We start from the raw sequence: 14912 nt of genomic DNA on the forward strand, positions 1-14912 counted from the left end.
TCATCATACCTCTTCACATCACACCTCATCCACTTCACCTCATCACACCTGCACCCCATCACATCACACCTCATCACACCATCACACCTCATCACACTACACCTCATCACACCACACCTCATCACACCTCACCCATTCATCACACCTCATCACTACACCTCATTACATCACACCTCTTCACATCACCTCATCACATCTCATCTCACCTCATCACACCTCACCACATCACACCTCACCCTTCACACCTCACCACACCTCATCACACCTCATCACATCACACCTCATCACACCACACCTCATCACACCCATCACATCACACCTCATCACACCTCTTCACATCACACCTCACCTCTTCACACCTCATCACACTACACCTCATCACATCACACCACATCACACCTCTTCACATCACCTCACCACACCTCACCTCACCACACCTCACCTCACCACACCTCATCACACCTCACCACACCTCATCACACCACACACCTCACCTCATCACACCTCCCTGATCACACCTCATCACACCACACCTCATCTCATCTCATCACACCTCTTCACATCACACCTCATTCACATTACACCTCATCACACCTCACCTCATCACACCTCACCACATCTCATCACACCTCACCACCTCACCTCATCACCTCATCACACCACACCCATCACACCACACCTCATCACACCCTTCACACCACACCTCACCTCATCACACCTCATCACACCACACCTCATCTCACATCACACCTCTTCACATCACACCTCATCACACTACACCCCATCACATAACACCTCATCACACCTCTTCACATCACACCTCACCCCTTCACACCTCTTTCATCACACCTCATCACACTACACCCCATCATCACACCTCATCATACCTCTCACATCACACCTCACCCCTTCACACCTCATCACACTACACCCATCACATCACACCTCATCACACTCTTCACATCACACCACACCTCATCACACCTCACCATTCACATCACACCTCATCACACTACACCTCATTACATCACACCTCTTCACATCACACCACATCTCATCTCACCTCATCACACCTCATCACACCTAATCACACCACACCTCATCACACCGCTTCACACCACACCTCATCATCACACCTCATCACACCTCTTCATCACACCTCATCACTCATCACACCCACCTCATCACACCTCATCACCTCATCACATCACACCTCATCACTAACACTCATCATCACCTCTTCACATCACACCTCACCTCTTCACACCTCATCACTTCACCTCATCACACCTCATCACACACACCCCATCACATCACACCTCATCACACCACATCACATCACCTCTTCACCTCACACCTCTTCACATCTCATCACACCCTTCACACCTCTTCACATCACACCTCATCACCACACCTCATCACACACCACACCCACCTCATCACACCTCCCACATCACCTCATCACACCTCACCACTCTCACTCACACCTCATTACACCTCATCACACCTCATCATACCTCTTCACACCTCATCACCTCATCTCACCTCATCCTCACCTCATCTCACCTCATCACACCACACCTCATCACCACACCTCACCACACCACACCTCACCACCTCACCTCTCCCCTGATCACACCATCATCACACCTAATCACACACCTCATCACACCTCATTACACCTCATCACACCTCTTCACCATCACACCATCACTCATCACACCTCATCACACCTCATCACACCTCTTCACACCTCATCTCACCTCCTCACCACACCTCATCACACCTCATCACACCTCATCTCACCTCATCACATCACACCATCATCTCACCTCATCACACTACCACCTCCATCACACCACACCTCATCACACCTCCTGATCACTTCATCACCCACACCTCATCACATTCACACCTCATCACACCTACACCTCATCTCATCACACCTCATCATCACACACCTCACCACATCACACCACACCTCACCACACCTCACCCATTCACACCTCATCACACCTCATCACACTACACCTCATTACACCTCACACCTCATCTCATCACACCTAATCACACCATCACACCACAATCACCTCATCACACCTCATCACACCTCTTCACATCACACCACATCACTCATCACACCACACCTCATCACACCTCATCTCACCACACCTCATCACATCACACCTCATCACACTACACCTCATCACATCACACCTCATCACATCACACCTTATCACACCACATCACACCTCTTCACATCTCATCACATCACACCCTTCACACCTCTTCACATCACATCATCACATCACACCACACCTCACCACACCTCATCACACCACACCTCACCTCATCTTACCTCACCTCATCACACCTCCCCTGATCACACCTCATCACACCACACCTCATCTCATCACACCTCACCACACCTCACCTCATTACACCTCATCACACCTCATCTCACCTCACCTCATTACACCTCATCACACCACATCGCACCTCATCACACCTCATCTCACCTCACCTCATCTCACCTCATCACACCACACCACACCTCACCTCATCACACCTCACCTCATTAGACTTCATTACACCTCATCACACCTCATCTCACCTCACCTCATCTCACCTCACCTCATCACATCACATCTCACCTCATCTCACCTCATCTCACCTCATCACACCACACCTCACCTCATCTCATCACACCTCACCACACCTCACCTCATTAGACCTCATTACCTCATCACACCTCATCTCACCTCATCACACCACACCTCATCACATCACACCTCATCTCACCTCATCTCACCTCATCTCACCTCATCACACCACACCTCACCTCATCACACCTCATCACACCACACCACACCTCACCTCATCTCATCACACCTCACCACACCTCACCTCATTAGACCTCATTACACCTCATCACACCTCATCTCACCTCATCTCACCTCACCTCATCACATCACACCTCATCTCACCTCATCTCACCTCATCTCACCTCACCTCATCACCTCACCTCACCACACCTCATCTCACCTCACCTCACCTCATCACCTCACCTCACCACACCTCATCTCACCTCACCTCACCTCATCACCTCACCTCACCACACCTCATCTCACCTCTCCTCACCTCACCTCACCCACCTCATCTCACTCCTCACCTCTCCTCACCTCACCTCTCCTCACCTCTCCTCACCTCACTTCACCTCTCCTCACCTTACCTCACCTCATCTCACCACACCACACCACACCTCACCTCACCTCACCTCATCACATCACACCTCACACCTCACCACACCTCACCTCACCTCATCACATCACACCTCACCTCATCACACCACACCTCACCTCACCACACCTCACCTCATCACACCACACCACACCTCACCTCACCACACCACACCACACCTCACCTCACCACACCTCACCTCATCACATCTCTCTTCACCTCACCACACCTCACCACACCTCACCTCACCTCACCTCACCACACCACACCTCACCTCACCTCATCACACCTCACCTCACCTCACCTCACCACACCACACCTCACCTCACCACACCACACCACACCTCACCACACCTCACCTCACCTCACCTCACCTCACCTCACCACACCACACCTCACCTCATCACATCTCTCTTCACCTCACCACACCACACCACACCTCACCTCACCTCATCACACCACACCTCACCTCACCTCATCACACCACACCACACCTCACCTCACCACACCTCACCTCATCACACCACACCACACCTCACCACACCACACCACACCTCACCTCACCACACCTCACCTCATCACATCTCTCTTCACCTCACCACACCTCACCTCACCTCACCACACCTCACCTCACCTCATCTCACCTCACCTCACCTCACCTCACCTCACCACATCTCACCTCACCTCACCTCATCTCACCTCACCTCACCACCTCACCTCACCCATCTCACCTCATCTCACCTCACCTCACCTCACCTCATCACATCTCACCTCACCTCACCTCATCACATCACACCTCACCTCATCACATCTCTCTTCACCTCATCACATCACACCTCACCTCATCACATCTCTCTTCACCTCATCACATCACACCTCACCACACCACATCACACCTCACCACACCTCACCACACCTCACCTCACCACACCTCACCTCACCTCATCACATCTCACCTCACCTCATCACACCTCACCTCATCACACACCTCACCTCACCTCACCTCACCTCACCTCACCACATCTCACCTCACCTCACCTCATCTCACCTCACCACACCTCACCTCACCTCATCTCACCTCACCTCACCTCATCTCACCTCACCTCACCTCACCTCATCACATCTCACCTCACCTCATCTCACATCACACCTCACCTCATCACATCTCTCTTCACCTCATCACATCACACCTCACCTCATCACATCTCTCTTCACCTCATCACATCACACCTCACCACACCACATCACACCTCACCACCTCACCTCACCACACCTCACCTCACCACACCTCACCTCACCTCATCACATCTCACCTCACCTCATCACACCTCACCTCATCACACCTCACCTCACCTCACCACACCACACCTCACCTCATCACACCACTCCACACCTCATCACACCTCACCACACCTCACCACACCACACCTCACCTCATCACACCTCACCTCATCACACCTCACCTCACCTCACCTCACCACACCTCACCTCACCACACCTCACCTCATCACATCTCACCTCACCTCATCACACCTCACCTCATCTCACCTCACTCTCACACCTCACACCTCACCTCTCACCTCATCACATCTCACCTCACCTCACCTCACCTCACCTCATCACATCTCTCTTCACCTCACCTCATCACACCTCACCTCATCACACCACACCTCACCACACCTCATCACACTCTCACCTCACCACACCTCACCTCATCTTCACCTCACCTCACCACCTCACCTCACCACACCACACCTCACCACACCTCACCTCACCTCACCTCACCTCACCTCACCTCACCTCTCACCTCTCCCCTCCTCTCTCTCTCACTCTCCTCACCTCACCTCTCCTCACCTCTCCTCACCACACCTCACCTCACCTCCTCTCCTCACCTCTCCTCTCCTCCACTCCTCTCCTCTCTCTCACCTCCTCACCTCACCTCATCTCCTCCACCTCACCTCACCTCATCTCACCTCACCTCACCTCACCTCACCTCACCTCACCTCACCTCATCTCCACACCTCACCATCTCACCTCACCTCACCTCACCTCTCACCTCACCTCACCTCTCACTCCTCACCTCACCTCTCACCTCACCTCACCTCATCTCACCACACCTCACCACCTCACCATCCACCACCTCACTCACACCTCACCTCACCACCACACCTCACCTCACCTCACCTCACCTCACCACACCTCCTCACCACACCTCACCTCACCTCACCTCACCACATCTCACCTCACCTCACCTCATCTCACCTCACCTCACCTCACCTCATCTCACCTCACCTCACCTCACCTCACCTCACCTCACCACATCTCACCTCACCTCACCACACCTCACCTCACCACACCTCACCTCACCTCACCTCATCTCATCACACCTCACCTCACCACATCTCACCTCATCACACCTCACCTCACTCTCACCTACCTCACCTCACATCACACCTCACCCACATCTCTCTTCACCTCATCACATCACCTCACTCTCACCATCTCTCACTTCCTCATCTCATCACATCACCTCACCTCTCACACCTCATCACCACACCTCACCACCTCACCTCACCACATCACCTCACCTCACCTCATCACTCATCACCTCATCACACCTCACCTCTCACCTCACCTCATCACACACATCACCTCACACCTCACCTCATCACATCTCACCTCACCTCACCTCATCTCACCTCACTCACACCCTCACCTCATCTCACCTCACCTCACCTCACCTCACACTCCTCATCACATCTCACCTCACCTCACCTCATCACATCACATCACATCACACCTCACCTCATCACATCTCTCTTCACCTCATCACATCACACCTCACCTCATCACATCTCTCTTCACCTCATCACATCACACTTCACCACACCACATCACACCTCACCACACCTCACCACACCACACCTCACCTCACCACACCTCACCTCACCTCATCACATCTCACCTCACCTCATCACACCTCACCTCATCACACCTCACCTCACCACACCTCACCTCATCACACCTCACCTCACCACATCACACCTCACCACACCTCACCTCACCACACCTCACCTCACCTCATCACCTCACCTCATCACACCTCACCTCACCTCACCTCACCACACCTCACCTCACCTCACCTCACCTCATCACATCTCACCTCACCTCATCTCACCTCACCACACCTCACCACACCACACCTCACCTCACCACACCTCACCTCACCTCATCACATCTCACCTCACCTCATCACACCTCACCTCATCACACCTCACCACACCACACCTCACCTCATCACACCACACCACACCACATCACACCTCACCACACCTCACCACACCACACCTCACCTCACCTCATCACACCTCACCTCATCACACCTCACCTCACCTCACCTCACCACACCACACCTCACCTCACCTCACCTCATCACACCTCACCTCACCTCATCTCACCTCACCTCATCACACCTCACCTCACCTCACCACACCTCATCTCACCTCATCACATCTCACCTCACCTCACCTCACCTCACCTCATCACATCTCTCTTCACCTCACCTCATCACACCTCACCTCATCACACCACACCTCACCACACCTCATCACACCTCATCACACCACACCTCACCTCATCTTACCTCACCTCATCACACCTCACCTCACCACACCACACCTCACCTCACCTCACACCTCACCTCACCTCACCTCACCACACCTCTCCTCACCTCACCTCACCTCTCCTCTCCTCTCCTCTCCTCCTCTCTCTCCTCTCCTCACCTCTCTCTCCTCCTCTCCTCTCCTCTCCTCACCTCTCCTCACCACACCTCTCCTCTCCCTCCTCCTCTCCTCTCCTCTCCCCTCCTCTCCTCTCCACACCTCACCTCTCCTCTCCTCTCCTCTCCTCACCTCTCCTCTCCTCTCCTCTCCTCTCCTCTCCTCTTCTCACCTCACCTCATCACATCTCTCTTCACCTCACCTCACCTCATCACATCTCTCTTCACCTCACCTCACCTCATCACATCTCTCTTCACCTCACCTCACCTCACCACACCTCTCCTCACCTCTCCTCTCCTCTCCTCTCCCCTCCTCTCCTCTCTCTCCACACCTCACCTCTCCTCTCCTCTCCTCTCCTCTCCTCTCCTCTCCTCTCCTCACCTCACCTCACCTCTCCTCATCACACCTCTCTTCACCTCTTCAGGGAAACTGCATATGAAGGTTGTTATCTTTGTCTCAAGGTGTTTCTCATCATCCACTACCAGCCGCTGGTCAACTCTCTGGCTGAGGTAATCTTCAACGGAGACCTGTCTGTCTTCACACAGCACAAAACCACAGTGAGTACACACACACACACACACACACATACAGTGACCTTCGGAAAGTATTCAGACCCCTCAACTTTGTCCAGGTTTTGTTTTGTTACAATACCCCATAATGACATCACAATACCCCATAATGACATCACAATACCCCATAATGACATCACAATACCCCATAATGACATCACAATACCCCATAATGGCATCACAATACCCCATAATGACATCACAATACCACATAATGGCATCACAATACCCCATAATGACAAAGCTAAAACAGAAATATCACAGTTGCATAAGTATTCAGACCCTTCACTCAGTACTTTGTTGAAGCACCTTTGGCAGCGATTACAACCTCTTGGGTATGATGCTACAAGCTTGGCACACCTGTATTTGGGGAGTTTCTCCCATTCTTCTCTACAGATCCTCTCAAGCTCTGTCAGGTTGGATGGGGAGAGTTGCTGCACAGCTGTTTTCAGGTCTCTCCAGAGATGTTCGATTGGGTTCAAATCCGGGCTCTGGCTGGGCCACTCAAGGACATTCAGAGATTTGTCACGAAGCCACTCCTACGTTGTCTTGGCTGTGTGCTTAGGGTCGTTGTCCTGTTAGACTGGGGCGAAGGTTCACTTTCTGAGGTGCTGAGCGCTCGGAAGCAGTTTTTTTTTTAATCAAGAATCTCTGTACTTTGCTCCGTTCATCTTTCCCTCGATCCTGACTAGTCTCCCAGTCCCTGCAGCTGAAAAACATCCCTACAGCATGATGCTGCCACCACCATGCTTCACCGTAGGGATGGTGCCAGGTTTCCTCCAGACGTGACGCTCGGCATTCAGGCCAAAGACTTCAATCTTGGTTTTATCAGACCAGAGAATCTTGTTTCTCGTGGTCTGAGAGTCCTTTAGGTGCCTTTTGGCAAACTCCAAGAGGGCTGTCATGTGCCTTTTACTGAGGAGTGGCTTCCATCTGGCCACTCTACCGTAAAAGGCCTGATTGGTGGAGTGCTGTTGAATACATTATGTCCTCTCTAGCACCCTGCAGCTAATCAGGCGTTTGGTTTTACCTGATATAAGAGTTAACAACTGATCGACTACATTATACATGATGTCCTCTCTACCACCCTGCAGCTAATCAGGGCGTTTGGTTTTACCTGATATAAGAGTTAACTACTGATCGACTACATTATACATGATGTCCTCTCTAGCACCCTGCAGCTAATCAGGGCGTTTGGTTTTACCTGATATAAGAGTTAACAACTGATCGACTACATTATACATGATGTCCTCTCTAGCACCCTGCAGCTAATCAGGGCGTTTGGTTTTACCTGATATAAGAGTTAACAACTGATCGACTACATTATACATGATGTCCTCTCTAGCACCCTGCAGCTAATCAGGGTGTTTGGTTTTACCTGATATAAGAGTTAACAACTGATCGACTACATTATACATGATGTCCTCTCTAGCACCCTGCAGCTAATCAGGGCTTTTGGTTTTACCTGATATAAGAGTTAACAACTGATCGACTACATTATACATGAGGTCCTCTCTAGCACCCTGCAGCTAATCAGGCGTTTGGTTTTACCTGATATAAGAGTTAACAACTGATCGACTACATTATACATGATGTCCTCTCTAGCACCCTGCAGCTAATCAGGGCGTTTGGTTTTACCTGATATAAGAGTTAACAACTGATCGACTACATTATACATGATGTCCTCTCTAGCACCCTGCAGCTAATCAGGGCGTTTGGTTTTACCTGATATAAGAGTTAACAACTGATCGACTACATTATACATGATGTCCTCTCTAGCACCCTGCAGCTAATCAGGGCGTTTGGTTTTACCTGATATAAGAGTTAACAACTGATCGACTACATTATACATGATGTCCTCTCTAGCACCCTGCAGCTAATCAGGGCGTTTGGTTTTACCTGATACAACTGATCGACTTTGGTGATTTACACCTTAACAGCTGGTGATTCCAGTAACAGGAAGTGGTTGTGACAGAGATGGCCCTTATACATCCTGGCCGCGGGTTTTTAATTTTTTTTAACCTTTATTTAACTAGGCAAGTCAGTTAAGAACAAATTCTTATTTTCAATGACGGCCTAGGAACAGTGGGTTAACTGCCTGTTCAGGGGCAGAACGACAGATTTGTACCTTGTCAGCTCGGGGGTTTGAACTTGCAACCTTCCGTTTACTAGTCCAACGCTCTAACCACTAGGCTACCCTAAGATAACGCCCGCTGCAGATAGAGACAGGATGAACCCAGAGTAGTTTATGGTATGGTGTGTTCCTCCCCCAATCTACAAGGGAGAGGTGGAACAAGGCATTCTGGGTATTATCTATCTAAACTGTGTGTTGTCTGTAAAGGCTCTCGGCTTAACAGTCAGTCAAGACTTTTGCGCTGACGGTTTCATTATTACAATAATTAATTTGTGTCTCTGTGTGTGTGTGTGTGTGTGTGTGTGTGTGTGTGTGTGTGTGTGTGTGTGTGTGTGTGTGTGTGTTCTCTGTGTGTGTGTGTCTGTGTGTGTGTGTGTGTCTCTGTGTGTGTGTGTGTGTGTGTTCTCTGTGTGTGTGTGTTCTCTGTGTGTGTGTGTTCTCTGTGTGTGTGTGTCTCTGTGTGTCTCTGTGTGTGTGTGTCTCTGTGTGTGTGTCTCTGTGTGTGTGTCTCTGTGTGTGTGTGTGTGTGTGTGTGTTCTCTGTGGGTGTGTGTTCTGTGTGTGTGTCTTTGTGTGTGTGTGTCTCTGTGTGTGTGTGTGTGTCTCTGTGTGTGTGTCTCTGTGTGTGTGTGTGTGTGTTCTCTGTGTGTGTGTGTGTGTGTGTGCCCTCATCAATCTACACACAATACCCCATTATAACAAAGCAACCTCCTCCCCTCATCAATCACAATACCCCATTATAACAAAGCAACCTCCTCCCCTCATCAATCACAATACCCCATTATAACAAAGCAACCTCCCCCCTCATCAATCACAATACCCCATTATAACAAAGCAACCTCCCCCCTCATCAATCACAATACCCCATTATAACAAAGCAACCTCCCCCCTCATCAATCACAATACCCCATTATAACAAAGCAACCTCCCCTCCTCACCAATCACAATACCCCATTATAACAAAGCAACCTCCTCCCCTCATCAATCACAATACCCCATTATAACAAAGCAACCTCCCCCCCTCATCAATCACAATACCCCATTATAACAAAGCAAAAAAACATGTTTCTTGACATTTTAGCAAATGTATTAATTAAATTGAAAAACTGAAATATCACATTAGGGCTATTTTCATACCATACATCAATTAATTCATACAAAAATGTATTTGTTAATTCATACATAAATTAATTTGTTAATTCATACAAAAATGTATTTGTTAATTCATACATAAATTAATTTGTTAATTCATACATAAATTAATTTGTTAATTCATACATAAATTAATTTGTTAATTCATACACTTCCTTAAAGGGGAGGGTTTCTTCCAGCCTGGCCTGCACCCTCATAAATTAATTAATGAATTCATACACTTCCTTAATTAAAGGGGAGGGTTTCTTCCAGCCTGGCCTGCACCCTCATAAATTAATTAATGAATTCATACACTTCCTTAATTAAAGGGGAGGGTTTCTTCCAGCCTGGCCTGCACCCTCATAAATTAATTAATGAATTCATACACTTCCTTAATTAAAGGGGAGGGTTTCTTCCAGCCTGGCCTGCACCCTCATAAATTAATTAATGAATTCATACACTTCCTTAATTAAAGGGGAGGATTTCTTCCAGCCTGGCCTGCACCCTCATAAATTAATTAATGAATTCATACACTTCCTTAATTAAAGGGGAGGATTTCTTCCAGCCTGGCCTGCACCCTCATAAATTAATTAATGAATTCATACACTTCCTTAATTAAAGGGGAGGATTTCTTCCAGCCTGGCCTGCACCCTCATAAATTAATTAATGAATTCATACACTTCCTTTAAAGGGGAGGATTTCTTCCAGCTGAAAACATGTCGTTGTTCATGTAAAATCATATCTAGAGGAGATCAGGAGATTTGTATTACAGCCCCTCCTCCAAAACAACAATTCATACACTTCCTTTAAAGGGGAGGATTTCTTCCAGCTGAAACCGTCGTTGTTCATGTAAAATCATATCTAGAGGAGATCAGAGATTTGTATTACAGCCCCTCCTCCAAAACAACAATTCATACACTTCCTTAATTAAAGGGGAGGATTTCTTCCAGCTGAAACCGTCGTTGTTCATGTAAAATCATATCTAGAGGAGATCAGGAGATTTGTATTACAGCCCCTCCTCCAAAACAACAATTCATACACTTCCTTAATTAAAGGGGAGGATTTCTTCCAGCTGAAACCGTCGTTGTTCATGTAAAATCATATCTAGAGGAGATCAGGAGATTTGTATTACAGCCCCTCCTCCAAAACAACAATTCATACACTTCCTTTAAAGGGGAGGATTTCTTCCAGCTGAAACCGTCGTTGTTCATGTAAAATCATATCTAGAGGAGATCAGGAGATTTTGTATTACAGCCCCTCCTCCAAAACAACCGAGGACCTGTTTACTATAAATAAGCCTAGCTTAACAGGCCTTCTCAGCAGGTGAGATCACTTCCTGTTTGGCAGTGGTGTATTGTGGTTAATGGATGACAGCTTTAGACGAAATGACAGGCCCGAAGATGAGAAGACGAACCAACCACACACACACACACCGTGGTCACGTAGCTCAACTCAGGCCTAGTTATTCTTGTCTTCCATTGACTGTTACTGTGGTGGGGTCCTGGTAAAACGGACACATCTGGGTTTTGGAGGATGCCAGGAGAACGCCACCTGTTTCAATGCATCAAGCCAACTGTAAAGTTTGGTGGAGGAGGTATAATGGTCTGGGGCTGTTACTGTGGTGGGGTCCTGTTCAAACGGACACATCTGGGTTTTGGAGGATGCCAGGAGAACGCCACAGGAGGAATAATGGTCTGGGGCTGTTGTTCATTGTTTCGGGCTCCTTTAGTTCCAGTGAAGGGTAAATCTTAACGCTACAGCATGCAATGACATTCTAGATGATTCCAACTTAGTGGCAACAGTTTGGATAAGCCCCTTTCCTGTTTCAGATTGACAATGACCCCCCCGTGCACAAAGCGAGGTCCATACAGAAATGGTTTGTTGAGATCGGTGTGGAAGAACTTGACTGGTCTGCACCGAGCCCTGATCTCAACCCCATTGATGTTCTTTGGGATGAGTTGGAACTGTCTTCTGGTCGGCCACTTGTTGTTGATCAGTAGCTAACAAACTGATCCAGAACCTGTCCTCTGGTTGGCCACTTGTTGTTGATCAGTAGTCTACCAAACTGATCCAGAACCTGTCTTCTGGTTGGCCACTTGTTGTTGATCAGTAGTCTACCAAACTGATCCAGAACCTGTCCTCTGGTCGGCCACTTGTTGTTGATCAGTAGTCTACCAAACTGATCCAGAACCTGTCTTCTGGTTGGCCACTTGTTGTTGATCAGTAGTCTACCAAACTGATCCAGAACCTGTCCTCTGGTTGGCCACTTGTTGTTGATCAGTAGTCTACCAAACTGATCCAGAAACTGTCCTCTGGTTGGCCACTTGTTGTTGATCAGTAGTCTACCAAACTGATCCAGAACCTGTCCTCTGGTTGGCCACTTGTTGTTGATCAGTAGTCTACCAAACTGATCCAGAAACTGTCCTCTGGTCGGCCACTTGTTGTTGATCTTGTTGTTGATCAGTAGTCTACCAAACTGATCCAGAACCTGTCTTCTGGTCGGCCACTTGTTGTTGATCAGTAGTCTACCAAACTGATCCAGAACCTGTCCTCTGGTCGGCCACTTGTTGTTGATCAGTAGTCTACCAAACTGATCCAGAACCTGTCCTCTGGTCGGCCACTTGTTGTTGATCAGTAGTCTACCAAACTGATCCAGAACCTGTCCTCTGGTTGGCCACTTGTTGTTGATCAGTAGTCTACCAAACTGATCCAGAAACTGTCCTCTGGTCGGCCACTTGTTGTTGATCAGTAGCGAACAAACTGATCCAGAACCTGTCTTCTGGTCGGCCACTTGTTGTTGATCAGTAGCGAACAAACTGATCCAGAACCTGTCCTCTGGTTGGCCACTTGTTGTTGATCAGTAGTCTACCAAACTGATCCAGAACCTGTCCTCTGGTCGGCCACTTGTTGTTGATCAGTAGTCTACCAAACTGATCCAGAACCTGTCTTCTGGTCGGCCACTTGTTGTTGATCAGTAGTCTACCAAACTGATCCAGAACCTGTCTTCTGGTCGGCCACTTACACCAACCAGACAATATATATATATACTACAAAATTAAAGCTCCTTCGACTTGTCTTTCATCTATGAGCATTGTGTGTTTTAACATTTTCTCTCTCCCTCTCTCTCTGTCTCTCCCTTCCTTCCTCTGTCTCTCTCTCCGTGCCTCTCTCTCTCTCTCTCCCTCTCTCTCTCCCTCTCTCTCTCTCTGTCTGTCCCTCTCTCTCTCTCTCTCTCCCTCTCTCTCTCCCTCTCTCTCTGTCTCTCCCTTCCTTCCTCTGTCTCTCTCTCCGTGCCTCTCTCTCTCTCTCTCTCTCTCTCTCCGTGCCTCTCTCTCTCTCTCCCTCTCTCCGTGCCTCTCTCTCTCTCTCTCTCTCTCTCTCCCCCCCTCCCCCCTCCTCTCTCTCTGTCTCTCCCTTCCTTCCTCTGTCTCTCTCCCCCTCTCTCTCTCTCTCTCTGTCTCTGTCTGTCTCTCCCCCATCTCCCGCCATCCCTCCCTTCCTTTCTCTCTCTCTCTCTCTCTCTCTCTCTCTCTCTCTCTCTCTCCTCCCTCCATCTCCCGCCATCCCTCCCTTCCTTCCTCTGTCTCTCTCTCTCTCTCCCTCCTCCCTCCATCTCCCCCTCCTCCCTCTCCCTCTCCCCCCTCTCTCTCTCTGTCTCTCTCTGTCTCTCCCTTCCTTCCTCTGTCTCTCCAGGTCAGCGCAGGCGTCCGTCGCTTCACCAAGCCTCCTGAGTCTCTGGAGCGGTCTCTGGAGCTGTCCTGCAATCGGGGGCGCAAGCGAGCCCAGAAACGCCCCAACTATAAGAACCTGGGAGAGGAGGAGGAGGAAGAGGAGAGGCCGGGGGGAGGAGAGGAGGGCTTGGAGGACAGCGAGAGAGAGAGGGAGAAGGCTAAAGGTACAGAAGGGAGCAGTAAGGGAAGCAGCAGGACAAGTGGGGAGATGGAAGGTGAGTGTGAGGACAGGACAGAAGAACTACATATCCCATCACCACCCTGTGATTACCTCACCCAGGAGCCAGTGCGGCAGTGGTCCTCCTCTCCAAACTGTCACCCTCCTGGAA

General features: G+C 49.4%; 1 protein-coding gene across 1 annotated transcript in view; it reads left to right on the forward strand.

The window, feature by feature from the left end:
* Positions 1 to 14912, forward strand: part of LOC115127468 (protein CLEC16A) — a gene marked incomplete at its 5' end in the record, with an annotated part of 64719 nt that overhangs the window by 34619 nt on the left and 15188 nt on the right. The window contains 2 exons of the mRNA XM_065015460.1: positions 7481 to 7576; positions 14546 to 14798. Of these exons, the coding sequence (XP_064871532.1) occupies positions 7481 to 7576; positions 14546 to 14798 (349 nt within the window). The remainder of the gene's footprint in view (positions 1 to 7480; positions 7577 to 14545; positions 14799 to 14912) is intronic.

This window comes from Oncorhynchus nerka, unplaced genomic scaffold (genome assembly GCF_034236695.1).
Source record: "Oncorhynchus nerka isolate Pitt River unplaced genomic scaffold, Oner_Uvic_2.0 unplaced_scaffold_1424, whole genome shotgun sequence".
Classification (NCBI taxonomy): Eukaryota; Metazoa; Chordata; class Actinopteri; order Salmoniformes; family Salmonidae; genus Oncorhynchus; species Oncorhynchus nerka.